Source organism: Notolepis coatsorum (assembly GCF_963971535.1).
Source record: "Notolepis coatsorum genome assembly, chromosome: 10".
In the NCBI taxonomy this organism is placed as follows: Eukaryota; Metazoa; Chordata; class Actinopteri; order Aulopiformes; family Paralepididae; genus Notolepis; species Notolepis coatsorum.
In genome coordinates this window covers 123,741,885-123,755,360 of record NC_140174.1, presented here as the reverse complement: position 1 = coordinate 123,755,360, position 13,476 = coordinate 123,741,885, and the positions used below count along the sequence as shown (strand labels likewise).

The 13,476-nt window shown below is 44.2% G+C and overlaps 1 protein-coding gene across 1 annotated transcript in view; it reads left to right on the top strand.

Moving 5' to 3' along the window:
• Nucleotides 1-9,981, top strand: part of oxct1a (3-oxoacid CoA transferase 1a) — a 332,821-nt gene extending 322,840 nt beyond the window's left edge. The window contains exons 16-17 of the mRNA XM_084322619.1: nucleotides 8,182-8,283; nucleotides 9,435-9,981. Of these exons, the coding sequence (XP_084178745.1) occupies nucleotides 8,182-8,283; nucleotides 9,435-9,470 (138 nt within the window). The 3' untranslated portion in view covers nucleotides 9,471-9,981. The remainder of the gene's footprint in view (nucleotides 1-8,181; nucleotides 8,284-9,434) is intronic.
• The last annotated feature ends 3,495 nt before the right edge of the window (nucleotides 9,982-13,476 follow it).

Sequence of the window (13,476 nt, the reverse complement as noted above, 5' to 3'; positions counted from 1 at the left end):
AGCGGCCTTTTCGACCGCGTGACATTGTTCAGATCGTTTGGTGCGCCTGACAAATTGCTGTGTGAATGCAGACGAACCAAATGATGAATGCAACAATGTTGCAACTTCACCACCAGAACCGCACAGAGTCCACCAAAACTATATGTGAAAGCACCCTTAGATGCAAAGATGTTTACCGTCTTTTCCAGAGTCGGGACGAGAAGATGGATACCAAGTTCCTCTCTTGTGTGTTCAGTAGAAATCTATCATGCTAAGCTAGGCTAGCTTGGATAGCTTTCTACTGAACGCACCGAGTGGAGATTGGTATCTACAGTATATTCTTGTCTGACTCTGGAGAAAGACGGTAAGCGCATTTCAAGTCAAATGTATTTATTAAGCACATTTCATACACGGAGGCGATCCAAAGTGCTGGACACAGAAAACAATAAAAAGAAGGCACCGCATAAGAACGATTCTCAAGAATTTAAATATATATATAAAAGGAACACAGAAGGGTGCAGTATAAAAGCGGTACATTCTCATTAATAGATTTTCAGTGCATTAAAACAAACAAAATGAAAGAAAATGTGTGCAGTGGTTTAGCAACAGTTAAAAGCACAAACAAACATGGGTTTTTAGCCATACTGGTTTAACATGGGGCTTGGATGTGTAGTGTCCATGTTCTGTCAGTGTAGGCAGTGGTGCAGTCGTGGTCACACGCCGTGTTACCAGATCACTGAGGCAGAAGTACGCGCGATCGCGCACGGATGTGTACTCGCGTGTACGCGCACACAAAAATGCGCTGTATCCATTCGTTGTGACTAAGTACCCGGCCACCGTTTTACATAACAAAAAGCGCAGGTAGACTAAGTGTCTGGGTGTTGGCTATCTGAATGCATCTCCCCCTTCATTCTGTGTGACACAGGCAGTGGAGGTGAATACTAATGTGGCTCGGAATTCGTGATGGGGGTCTACGGTGAGTCTACCTGCTTATGATATTGAATCAAGCGTCTGTGCTGCGCGCCAGCTTTCCACGCGCACATTCACACAAATAGAGAGCAAGAAGAGCTTGTATGATAGAAAGATTGCACTTGCGTATATGCGCTTGTGTGTGCGTGTGTGTGTGTGCGTGCGTGTGTGTGTGTATAAATCAGTTCTGTGCGCATGCACGTACCCGCGCGCGTGCACGTGGCGTGGCGTGTTACCAGTTCCCATATTACGACTGCACCACTGAGTGTAGGGTGTAACTAAAGTTAGTTAAATTACTATTTTAACTACTTTTAGCGTAGTTAAATGGTAGCTTACGAAAATGTCATCTTTAAAAAAGGGAAAATGTTTTTATAGATTTTGGAAATAATTCAGGGGGGTGGGCGGGTTCTCAGTCCCTGCGAAGTGACTGGTCCTAACCTGAGAGCCCCAGGCTTCCTCCATGGAGAGACTGGTACCAGATTATCTCACCAGATGATAACACACCAGTGTGCATCTACAGAGTTCAGACCCAGACCGCTGTGCTTAACGGCGTCTCACGTCATTACGTTACACTTTGAACCGCCTGACACCAGTGTTGTAGTCAAGTCACTAAATCTCGAGGTCGAGTCTCGAGTCCAAGTCATGTGACGGTGAATAGGTCGGTATGTCAGGTGTCCTTTAGGAAATTAAGGAAGGAAATCATCTTCCCTACAGTCTGTCTAGTCTGCACCTGGTGTGGACCGTTTGCTTTTACTCTTACTCATACTGTAGTATATATTCAGATTAAAATAATTGATTGCCTACATTTATTGTACATATAATATAACTGATGGGGCATACAGACCCTCATCTGCACCTTTGTTTATTTTTCTTATATTTTTATATTCAGATCAAATTGTATTGCCTATATTTATGTCTTCCTACTAATACCCTGCCCATACCTGTACCTCCCCTCCCCCCTCCCCCATGCTGCTATAACGCCCGAATTTCCCCCAGGGGATCAGTAAAGGAATATCTTGTCTTATCTTATCTTAGTCATCTGTGGTTTCAGTCAGGAAGCTTGGCACAGTCAATAAGAGAAAGTAGAAATTATGTATAGGCCTTTTCTTGATTATGAATAAATGGTGTATTTATATAACACGTTGAACCAATGTGTCAGATGTCATTGAGGAAATGCACATATCCCTCGCACTTTCAAATTAATCCTCGCTACTCATCTAGTAATTGTGTGAAATACATACTGTAATTTGACTGCTATGTAATGTATGTAAATCCATGCCATGTTCCCGATAAAGAAATACATACGTAAATATTGTTAAATATGTAAATCGTGTTAAATATGTTAAATTGATGACACGCAAGAGATTTGTCCTCTGTCCCAGTTCATCTCTGTCCCAGTACATTTCTGTCCCGGTACACACTAGGGGTGGGAATCACCAGGTTCATCACGATACGATACGATATCGATTATTTGGACAGCGATACGATATTTGCCGATATCACAGTCTGCCACGATACGATACGATTCGATTCAGGTGCCTGCGATCGATATGAGGCGATATTATGTGCCCATTTAACACAATCAGTCACATTTAGATCAACTAAAAAAAGGCTACGGAAATATCAATTGATGTTTTTATTTTTGAGCTCTTCCAGACATTTAAATGAAAAACAATCTATTGTTTTTAATACAAATAGACCTCCTGTTCACTTTTTATATATTGAGCTTTAATCTTTAAGTAAAATGTTTTGGAACTCACAACACGCAATCTAAAACCCCTTCCTCTCCCAAACTTCCTACAATTGTTTTATGTTGCATGATGATCATGAATACATTTATTATGTATTCATGTTTAAATATCAACATTATCTGTCCATCCTCAGTAACACACACACACGCATGCACGCACGCACGCACACACACACACACACACACACACACACACACACACACACACACACACACACACACACACACACACACACACACACACACACACACACACACACACACACACACACACACACAGAATGCCCCTCCCCCAGTCCCCCACAGAAAGGTAGACTGCCCCCGCCCCTCCTCCTTCCCCTCTGTTCTCTCCTGTTCTCTCTCACGGTTAGCTGCTTAGCTTAAGCAGCCAACGTGACGTTCATTTAGATATTTAACGCGACGTGGGCATAAAGGAATGGCGACGATGCAACGCATGTTAGATGCATTTGACCCGTTGCAGGGAAAAAACTGCACAAACTTATATCGGGTTGCAAAATAGACGCTATGTAGTGCTTTACAGCAGACGCAAACACTGCTGTAATGTCTACACGGAGTTTCACAATACTGGCCGCCGGCGGATATGACTCGCGTGATTTTCAAAATAAGAGTATCGCAATATGAATCGATCTTTTTACGTTGCATCGATCCTATTTGATTATTGATAATAGATCGATATATCGATCTGAATCGATGTATCGTCCCACCCCTAGTACACACATCATAAAAACCGATAATAAAAACACAAACCCGCTCTGTTTGTAGATTCACGGTAAGATTCCCGTATAGTTAATTTCGTTATGCGACCTTCCTAGTTTCAAGTTTCTTTAATAGTTGTCATACAGAAGTACAGAATACTTTCATACAAAATGCTTCTTACTGTTACGCTCCAGAGACTGTGCTAGACAAGATAGTATCAAATAACATAGTATAGCATGTAATTTAGAAGTAGAAAATGAGGTCACAGTGTTCAGTATAGACATATGTACAATGTTCGATGCAGAATAGACGTAACTGAGTTACCATATAATATACAATACTATGCAGTGTACTAATGTACAGTACTATATAGTGCAAAGCAGAAATGGGATGAGGTACAATTTAGGTACAATTTACAGTAAGGTGTACGAGTTGTAGTGCAATCCTTCATCAATAAATATAAAGTGTGGGGAGTGGGTGCTACAGTGTGTTTGTTTAAAGTGAGTGTGTGCTATAAAGTGTGTGGAGTGGGTGCTACAGTGTGTTTGTTTAAAGTGAGTGTGTGCGTGTGGATGTGTGTGCTATGTGCGTTTGATGGTTGTTGTTGTGTAGTGTTCATTGTTCGTTTAGCAGCCTGATGGCCTGGGGATAGAAGCTTCTTCTGAGTCTTTCTGTGCTCGCCTTGAGACTCCGGTATCGCTTGCCTGACTGCAGCAGTTCAAAGAGGCAGTTGTTTGGGTGACTGGAGTCTTTAATGATTCTCTTAGCCTTGCCCCTGCAACGCTTGTTGTAAATGTTCTGGAGGGTGGGGAGCCCCCCTCCAATTGTGCGTTCGGCTGAACGTGTCACTCTTTGTAGTCTGCTTCGGTCTTGTGCAGTGCTATTCCCAAACCAGGAGGTGATGTTGCCAGTCAGGATGCTCTCTATTGTACATGAGTAGAAGTTCTTAAGGATCTTCTGACTGACTTGGAACTTCCTTAGGCGCCTGAGGAAGTAGAGGCGTTGTCGTGCCTTCTTCACAACACTGTCAATGTGTGTGGTCCATGTCAAGTCCTCGGATATGTAGGCTCCGAGGTACTTAAAGCTGTTGACTCTCTCAACCGGTGCCCCGTCGATGCTGAGGGGGCTGTAGTCCTTGACCCCCGACCTCCTGAAGTCCACAATCATCTCCTTTGTTTTGCTGACGTTCAGGGAGAGGCTGTTTTCCTGGCACCATCCCGCCAGGACCTTGACCTCTTCCAGGTCGGCCCTCTCGTCGTTGGCAGAGATCAGGCCCACCACCACTGTGTCGTCAGCAAATTTGATGATTGTATTGCTACTCCGCTGAGCCACACAGTCGTGTGTGTACAGGGAGTAGAGGAGGGGACTCAGAACACAGCCCTGGGGGGGGCCCCTATGTTGAGGGTGATGGATGAGGAGGTGCAGTTGCCTGCTCTCACCACCTGGGGTCTGCCCGTCAGGAAGTCCAAGACCCACTGGCAGAGGTCATAGTTCAAGCCCAGGTCCCTGAGCTTGGCTATGAGTATGGAGGGGACTATGGTATTGAATGCCGAGCTGTAGTCGATGAATGGCATTCTCACAGATCAGTGTTCCCAATAGAGTTTTTTTTTTTAAAGCACGCTGACCTTTGCCCTTTCATCATTAGCCAGTTCATTACACCAGGATCCTCAGGAGGGCTGCTCTGCATCTTAATGTCCCTGGTGTCTCTCCTCCAGCGCTGAGAGGGCTTTTTACAAGTGGGCTGCAAGCAGTGGGCGATCTGTTGAAAAGGCACGCTATGGAAGAAAGGCAATGTTTTTCTTCACTCCCTTCCTCCCTACAATCTATAGTTAACAAGGGATGTGTATGGAATTGAATCTATTATTAATAAGGGAGATGTGTTACATTATTTTTTTTCATAGTTTACCATAAGGTCCTGTTATGAACCTATCAATTTCTTATAACTATCAACATCAGAAACTGTATTTGTCTCAGTGGCAATACAGCAGAGACATGTGGCATTGTGTAGTGTGTGTTGTATAAGTGGTGTGAAATATCGAATTGCCGCACGAATCCGCTTCAAGGCCCTCGACCTGGCATACCGTGCGGCAAAGGGAACCGCCCCCGCCTACCTCCGGTCAATGGTCTCTAACTACACACCCTCAAGACCCCTACGCTCTGCATCTTCTGGCCATCTCAGACCCACTCCTATCCGAGCTCCGGGAGGGTCATCAAAGAGAAGTCGCCTATTCTCAGTCCTTGCCCCACAATGGTGGAATGAACTACCCACCCCAGTTAGGACAGCCGAAACACGTCCAATCTTTCGCCGACGACTAAAGACGCACTTCTTCAACCATTATCTGAAATGCACTTGTCCTAATAATCTAACCTACACTGTAGCACTCAACACTTTGATGAACATTGTTACTCAGCTGATAGAGTTGTGCCCTTCCTGATGACTTGTCGTACAGAACTTGTAAGTCGCTTTGGATAAAAGCATTCAGCTAAATGACTAAATGTAAATATAAACCCACAGGCTCTAAAAAAGGGCAGAGAAGCCAAACAAAACAGTGTTTTTAAAATGTAATGTATCACAAATGTTTTTACAAGGAGGATGAGGACTTGGGTTTAGAGGAAACCATCAGTCTGGCCCAGCAGCTGTAAACGGGGACACATACCACAAAGATGACGTTCCATCTCCCATGGTGTCTGGTGCGACGGCGGGGGATTTTTTAAGCGAGGCGACCGACAGAATTCTATCGCCTCCATTGTTATGAATGATAGAACCCACACGGCAGGAGATTTTGAAGCGACGGTCGCACAGCAATTTCTGTCGCCTCGCTAAAAATCGCCTCGATCCTACGGCATGCGACACAGCAAGGACAATGAGGAAATAACATGACTTCTACTGGTGTATCATTTGTACACCATTAATTTATCAATACATTCATTGATCAATAACCTACGTATTATTACCATGCTACTTATGTTCATTATTATTAACAGGAACAATTTAAATAAATAACGTTAGTTGGAGAAGCTATAGTGGCCGCTTGTCATTAACTAATAAATTAACAATGCGCCACGATGCACCTACTAGTGTTTTTATACTCGGGTAACAAAAGAAGTTGTGGGTGTTGACATAGTTTAATGTCCAGGCTGCAGCAGCTGATGTAGTTTATAAGGTTTATTGTCCAAAGAAAATGATGGTTGAGAACAGAACAGTTTGCGTCTTCAGTGAAAAAACATCCTCTCTCAGCAGGTGCATAACATTACTTGTCCAATCGGTGGTAATGAATGTATTGTAGCGATCAGTGACTCATGCAGTAATGTCAGGAAGAATGAGGAGAGGTTTAATTCCAGCTCAATATGCGTTTTACAGGTTAATATTACCTCGTAAAGCACAACACAGCTACCTGCTAATACGCTAGCTTCACAACAAACTAACATCCGGTCCGTCCTCCTATATCTCCCTCCGGGGGGAAACAAGTAACCACACCCCCAGCTAGACAGAGCGACACATTATTTTACCTGTGAACGGTCGGGTCTGGTGTGGGGGGCCAGGCGATTGTCATTGAGCGACAGACGATCGCATGGCCAGGCGACGTCGGTCGCTCGCCCCGTGCGGACCACTTCAGAGGCACAGGGCAGGGCTGCCCCTCGATGACGTTCCATCTCCCATGGTGTCTGGCTGTCCTTGTCCTCACGCTGAGAGAGAGAAAAGGCCTGTATAGAAATCCCATATGTCAGGCAGGCAGGCGGCCCTCTCTCTCACTTATATAAAGGCACCAGGGTCACATGACCTCGGAGGCAGGTCTGCAGTGCGCCTGTGAACTCCATTACCGTAGAGCCTCTGGTTCCAGCTCTTCTGACCTGTTTGAATACATACATTAACGCTTTTTTTTCTCCTCTTGTCTCCCTTCCCCTCTTCTCCAAACTCCCATCCCCTCTTTCGCCATCTGTTTCCCCCCCCCCTCTCACCCCATCCCTCTCACTCTCTCTGTCCATCTCCTCCTCCCCTCCCTCTCCAACCCTGCTATCTTCTCTCTCTCTTTCCGTTCCCCACTCTACCCATCTCTCTCTGTCTCTCTCCCTTTCTCGCTCCATCTCACTCTCTCATCCTCCCCCTTCTGTGTCTCTCTCCAACCCTCATATCTTCTGTTTTCATTCTCTCTCCATCTCTTCCATCCTCTCTCTCTCTCTCTCTCTCTCTCCCACTCATCTGCCCACCTCCATCCCTCTCTCCCGCCATCCTCCAACCTCTCTCCTTTCTTCTCTCCCACTCATCTGCCCACCTCCATCCCTCTCTCCCGCCATCCTCCATCCCTCTCTCCTGCCATCCTCTCACCCCTCCAACCTCTCTCCTTCCTTCCCTCTCTCTCTCTATCTCTCTCTCTCTCTCTCTCTCTCTCTCTCTCTCTCTCTCTCTCTCTCTCTCTCTCTCTCTCTCTCTCTCTCTCTCTCTCTCACTCCCTGCCTCTCTCTCTCTCCCTCTCTCTCTCTCTCTCTCTCTCTCTCTCTCTCTCTCTCTCTCTCTCTCTCTCTCTCTCTCTCTCTCTCTCTCTCTCTCCCTCTCCCTCTCTCCCCACCCTCCCCATCTCTATTCCTCCCACCCCTCCAACCTCTCTCTCTTTCTCTCTCTCCTTCCCATCTCTCTCTCTTTCTCTTCCTCTTCCTCTTTCTCTTTCTCTTTCTCTTTCTCTTTCTCTTTCTCTTTCTCTTTCTCTTTCTCTCTCTCTCTCTCTCTCTCTCTCTCTCTCTCTCTCTTCTCTCTCTCTCCCTGGCAGGCTGTGTTTGACGTTGATAAGACCAAGGGCTTGACTCTGATCGAGGTGTGGGAGGGGCTGACGGTGGAGGACATCAAGGCGTGCACAGGCGCAGACTTTGAGGTGAGCGACCTGTAATAATAATAATAAACTTTATTTGTATAGCACCTTTCATACAGAAACTGCAGCTCAAATTGCTTCACAACAGAACAAAGACAGGCATAAAATGAGCACATAAAGTGCAGACATATAAAATCACAGTTTTTCACAGGCCACCTTGTTTATGGTTTGATTCAGTTTTAAATAGACAACAATAAAAAGAGTAAGATAAAATAGACAGAGTAAAATAGTGCAATAGTGCAGTGCAATAAAATAGTAGAATAGAATAGATAACAATCTTTTTTTTAACAGTGCAATAAAACTGTATCCACAGTTTAAAACTTGAGTCTTCCCTCCTGTTTGATACCTACTTTGACCCTTCAAACCTCCCACCCAGGGCAAACATCCCTCTCAGGGTGCAGTTCTAGGCCTGGGTCCTACACAGTTTTAAAGCCTGACTCTTTGTAGGTCTGTGTCGCGGCGAGGCCCCAGTGGGGTCCGGTGGCCCCTCCCCTTCTCTCTCTCTCTCTCTCTCTGCAGCTTCACAGGATGACATGAGAAGGGCAGAGAAGGACGCCTGTGTTTCGGACTTTTTGAATATATTCCGTGCCTTGTACAGTATGTTTTTTTTTGTCTGGCAGATGAAAATGAAAAGATAAGAGAAATATTTTTTCTTCTTATTTATTTAGTCATGTATTTATTTATGTATTTTTTATAGTTTCAAAAGCAACAGGTAACTTAAAGAACATAATGGACCACGTCCACCATGATAATAATAATAATAACGATGGCTACAAACACGAAACGCCGCTTCTTTTAGTGAATGAGGGAGAATAAAATTTATTATCAGGGAGAAGAACTGTAATAAAAAGCATATGTAGCTTTAGAAGTATGTTATAGAATAGAATAGAAGTACTTTATTGATCCCGAGGGGAATTCAGCACCACAGATCGCTCACAATGAACAATGAACATTCAGGTAGTCCAACATATAAAATCAAGAATAAGAGTACAGTCAGAGATATACATTCTAAAATATGTATATATATTATAAAGTATACAGTCCAAAGATATACAGTAATACCATATATATTAGGATATATATATTAATATATTACTTTGTTTAATTAATTCATCCTTGTCTGATTCTCTTTCATGTCACTGTTTGCTCAACAGGTGTCCCCCAACCTGAGACCCATGCAGCAGGTCTAGAGGGTTTGGAATCGATCCGGAGAGCGCTGCCTGGACCCGACTGTTACTGACCGCTACTTCCGTCTCCTGAGTCATAATATATTAACTGTAACGTCCATGGATGTAATTTATTGAAATATTAGGATGTATAAGGGATTACATGGGTTGAGACGTTATGAATCTAGAGAATGTGTCTTGTATATCAGCTGCCTGGAAGAACAGCATATTGTTGGGAAATGTAATTAGTAATAATGTAAACAATTTTGCAATGTAATGCTAGATTCTAATACTGTAAATTAGTTGATTTCACTCCCATGTGATGCAGTGTGCGGTGGTGATCAACGATATTATAGTTTTAAACACCTATCTATTGTGCTTTTTGTTTAACCTCATGGAGATACTGTACTATCATACTATGAGAGCTGTATACATGTTACCAGCAGGCAGGAGACATGAGGCCTCCACATTTTATACACGGACCGCTTCCTGCTCTTGATCTTTGTACATAAACTTTAAAATGTTGTGTGGTCAAGTCAAGTGAAGTGTTTCTTTATTTATCCCCTCTGGGAAATCCAAGTGTCATAGCAGCACAGGGGGGGGGGGGCTACAGGTAGTAATAATAATAGAACAGTGCAAGTAGTAAGGATAATAGTGACTACAATAAACAGTAGTGAGTGGCTGGATTCAATCAGACAGTAGTAATAGTGATGCTGGTATAAATGGTCCAAACCGTAGTAACACACAGCACACAGAGTCTGTGCAGTGTTTATTATTAAGAGTCAGATAGTCCTAACAGTGTTTATTATTAAGAGTCAGATAGTCCTAACAGTGTTTATCATTAAGAGTCAGATAGTCCTAACAGTGTTTATCATTAAGAGTCAGATAGTCCTAACAGTGTTTATTATTAAGAGTCAGATAGTCCTCCTAACAGTGTTTATTATTAAGAGTCAGATAGTCCTAACAGTGTTTATTATTAAGAGTCAGATAGTCCTCCTAACAGTGTTTATTATTAAGAGTCAGATAGTCCTAACAGTGTTTATCATTAAGAGTCAGATAGTCCTAACAGTGTTTATTATTTTTGATCCACTTTTTCTCCCATTTTTCTATATTTTCTCCCATCCCAATTTCGTATCATCCAATTCAACCCTCCCCTGTCACGAACGCTGTTTCTTGCCTCCCACAAGCCGGCTGCAATGTGGACTAAGTCATACATAGCACAAGTCCCCTCCGGTACTTGAGGTAACAGCAGTCGCATCTTTTCACCTGCGCAGCTCGATCTCTCAGTGTCGAGGAGTAACGCGTGGGAGGCTCACGCTGCCCCCGACACTTCCTGATTCTACTGCGCAGGCGCACCAACCGACTTGTAGGAGTCGCTTGTTCACAACGCCCGATCCCCACCCTTCAGTTTCCCTCCCCGTAATACGGCCAATGTGTATTACTGCGGACGACCAGCTAAACTGAAAACAATGTGGAGAGCTGGATTCGAACACGCGAATCCTAGCGTCTCCACACTGGTGGCGAGTGCCTTGCCCACTACACCACCTAGCCGCCCAACAGTGTTTATTATTAAGAGTCAGATAGTCCTCCTAACAGTGTTTATTATTAAGAGTCAGATAGTCCTAACAGTGTTTATTATTAAGAGTCAGATAGTCCTCCTAACAGTGTTTATTATTAAGAGTCAGATAGTCCTAACTGTTTATTATTAAGAGTCAGATAGTCCTAACAGTGTTTATTATTAAGAGTCAGACAGTCCTAACAGTGTTTATAATTAAGAGTCAGATACTCCTAACAGTTCTCAAGTTCTCCAGCCGTTAGTTCTCCAGCACTTGGCAGCAGTCTGTGGGTTGTGGAGCCTGATGGCTACTGGCAGGAAGGACTGGCCGAGGCGGTTTGTGGGTGGTGTGTCCTGGGGGGATAAGTCTATGACTGAACTTCCTCCTCATTGAACAGCTGAGCATTTTTATTTTTTTTGCAATCTCCACTAAATATATAGCGCTACAGTCTATAAAATATGTATTATAGAGGAAGAGCGAGTGGTTTAAGCATAATTTAATTGGTTCCTTTTTAATAAGAACCTATGTTCAAATATTGAGTTCGTTGAATTCAGACATGGTGCGCACATATCCCAAACAATTCCGTTTCAGAGTGATGTCTTTTGACACAACATGTTTAAAATGCCTTCTATATATGGATGATGGGCTTTGCAATGACGTTCTTGATGTGATTTCTCCGCTTGAGAAGAGCGGTGCTGCTGTGACCTGCGGGCGCTTATGTAAGTAAAGAATTCAACGGCGAGCGCCAGGCGCGTTGTGGGGTTCAAATAAATCTCGCCGGGTTTAATAATCATGCGGAAAAAGATGAATAAAGTGACATGGGAGAGACTGTTGCCACCAGCTGTTGTTCATATTCCTGTGCTATCAGCTTTAGAATTCGAGCTGGGTTGTACCCCATACGCCCACATTTAACATAATTTGCATACATTATATCTATATGGTTGCATGGCTGAAGGAGAAGTAGCTTACTGTACATACAGGTATATGATTGATTGAAAACTTTATTAACAGATTGCAGAATGGGTACAATACAGTACGGCTCAATACACACAATTGTTAAAGGATAACTCCACTATTTTGGGAAATTAGCTTATTTAACATCTTCCCTGGAGTTAGACAAGAAGATGCATACCTTTTTTGTCTCTGTGCGTGCATTTTAGCTTTGGGAATAGATGCTCCGTTAGCATAGCTTAGCTTCATCACTGGAAGTGAGGCAGGACAGTAGCCTTACAGTGCCTTACAGTGTATTGCAAGGTCTGACATTGACCAAACTTGATATGCATGACCTTGGTGGGCTCTAGGTCAACTCCTGAAAAGGGGGTCAATGTCAGACTTTGCAATCAAAAGTTAGGGGGCTAATAACCCTTGCCATAATTTCAGTGCGCCCCTAACTTTTGATTGCAAGGTCTGACATTGACCCCCTTTTCAGGAGTTGACCTAGAGCCCACCAAGGTCATGCATATCAAGTTTGGTCAATGTCAGACCTTGCAATACACTGTAAGGCACTGTAAGGCTACTGTCCTGCCTCACTTCCAGTGATGAAGCTAAGCTATGCTAACGGAGCATCTATTCCCAAAGCTAAAATGCACGCACAGAGACAAAAAAGGTATGCATCTTCTTGTCTAACTCCAGGGAAGATGTTAAATAAGCTAATTTCCCAAAATAGTGGAGTTATCCTTTAAGAGGATGCAGACCAGAGAAAGACTTTCGTCTTGTTTACATCAGGGTCCCACATTTTCAATTCATCAAGACATTTATGACATACAGATATACATTATATCGATTAGATTGCATGTCTTGGGGGGCTGGGGGCCTGAATAACACAGTCTCAACTGGCTGTTTTGAAATGTAAGTGAGTCTGCTACAGTACTCACAGAAGAGGTCCAGGTGAGGGGGTTAGCCTAGTTTCATTTCAGCGCTGTGGTCAGAGAGAAAGGGTTCAGCACCAGGCTGGTGGACCGCTCCCGTTTAGAGACTGTACACAGGGAGGAAGGGTTCAGAACCAGGCTGGTGGATAGCTCCCGTTTAGAGACTGTACACAGGGAGGAAGGGTTCAGCACCAGGCTGGTGTACAGCTCCCGTTTAGAGACTGTACACAGGGAGGAAGGGTTCAGCACCAGGCTGGTGGACAGCTCCCGTTTAGAGACTGTACACAGGGAGGAAGGGTTCAGCACCAGGCTGGTGGACAGCTCCCCTTTAGAGACGGTACACAGGGAGGAAGGGTTCAGAACCAGGCTGGTGGACAGCTCCCGTTTAGAGACTGTACACAGGGAGGAAGGGTTCAGAACCAGGCTGGTGGACAGCTCCCGTTTAGAGACTGTACACAGGGAGGAAGGGTTCAGCACCAGGCTGGTGGACAGCTCCCGTTTAGAGACTGTACACAGGGAGGAAGGGTTCAGAACCAGGCTGGTGTACAGCTCCCGTTTAGAGACAGAACACAGGGAGGAAGGGTTCAGCACCAGGCTGGTGGACAG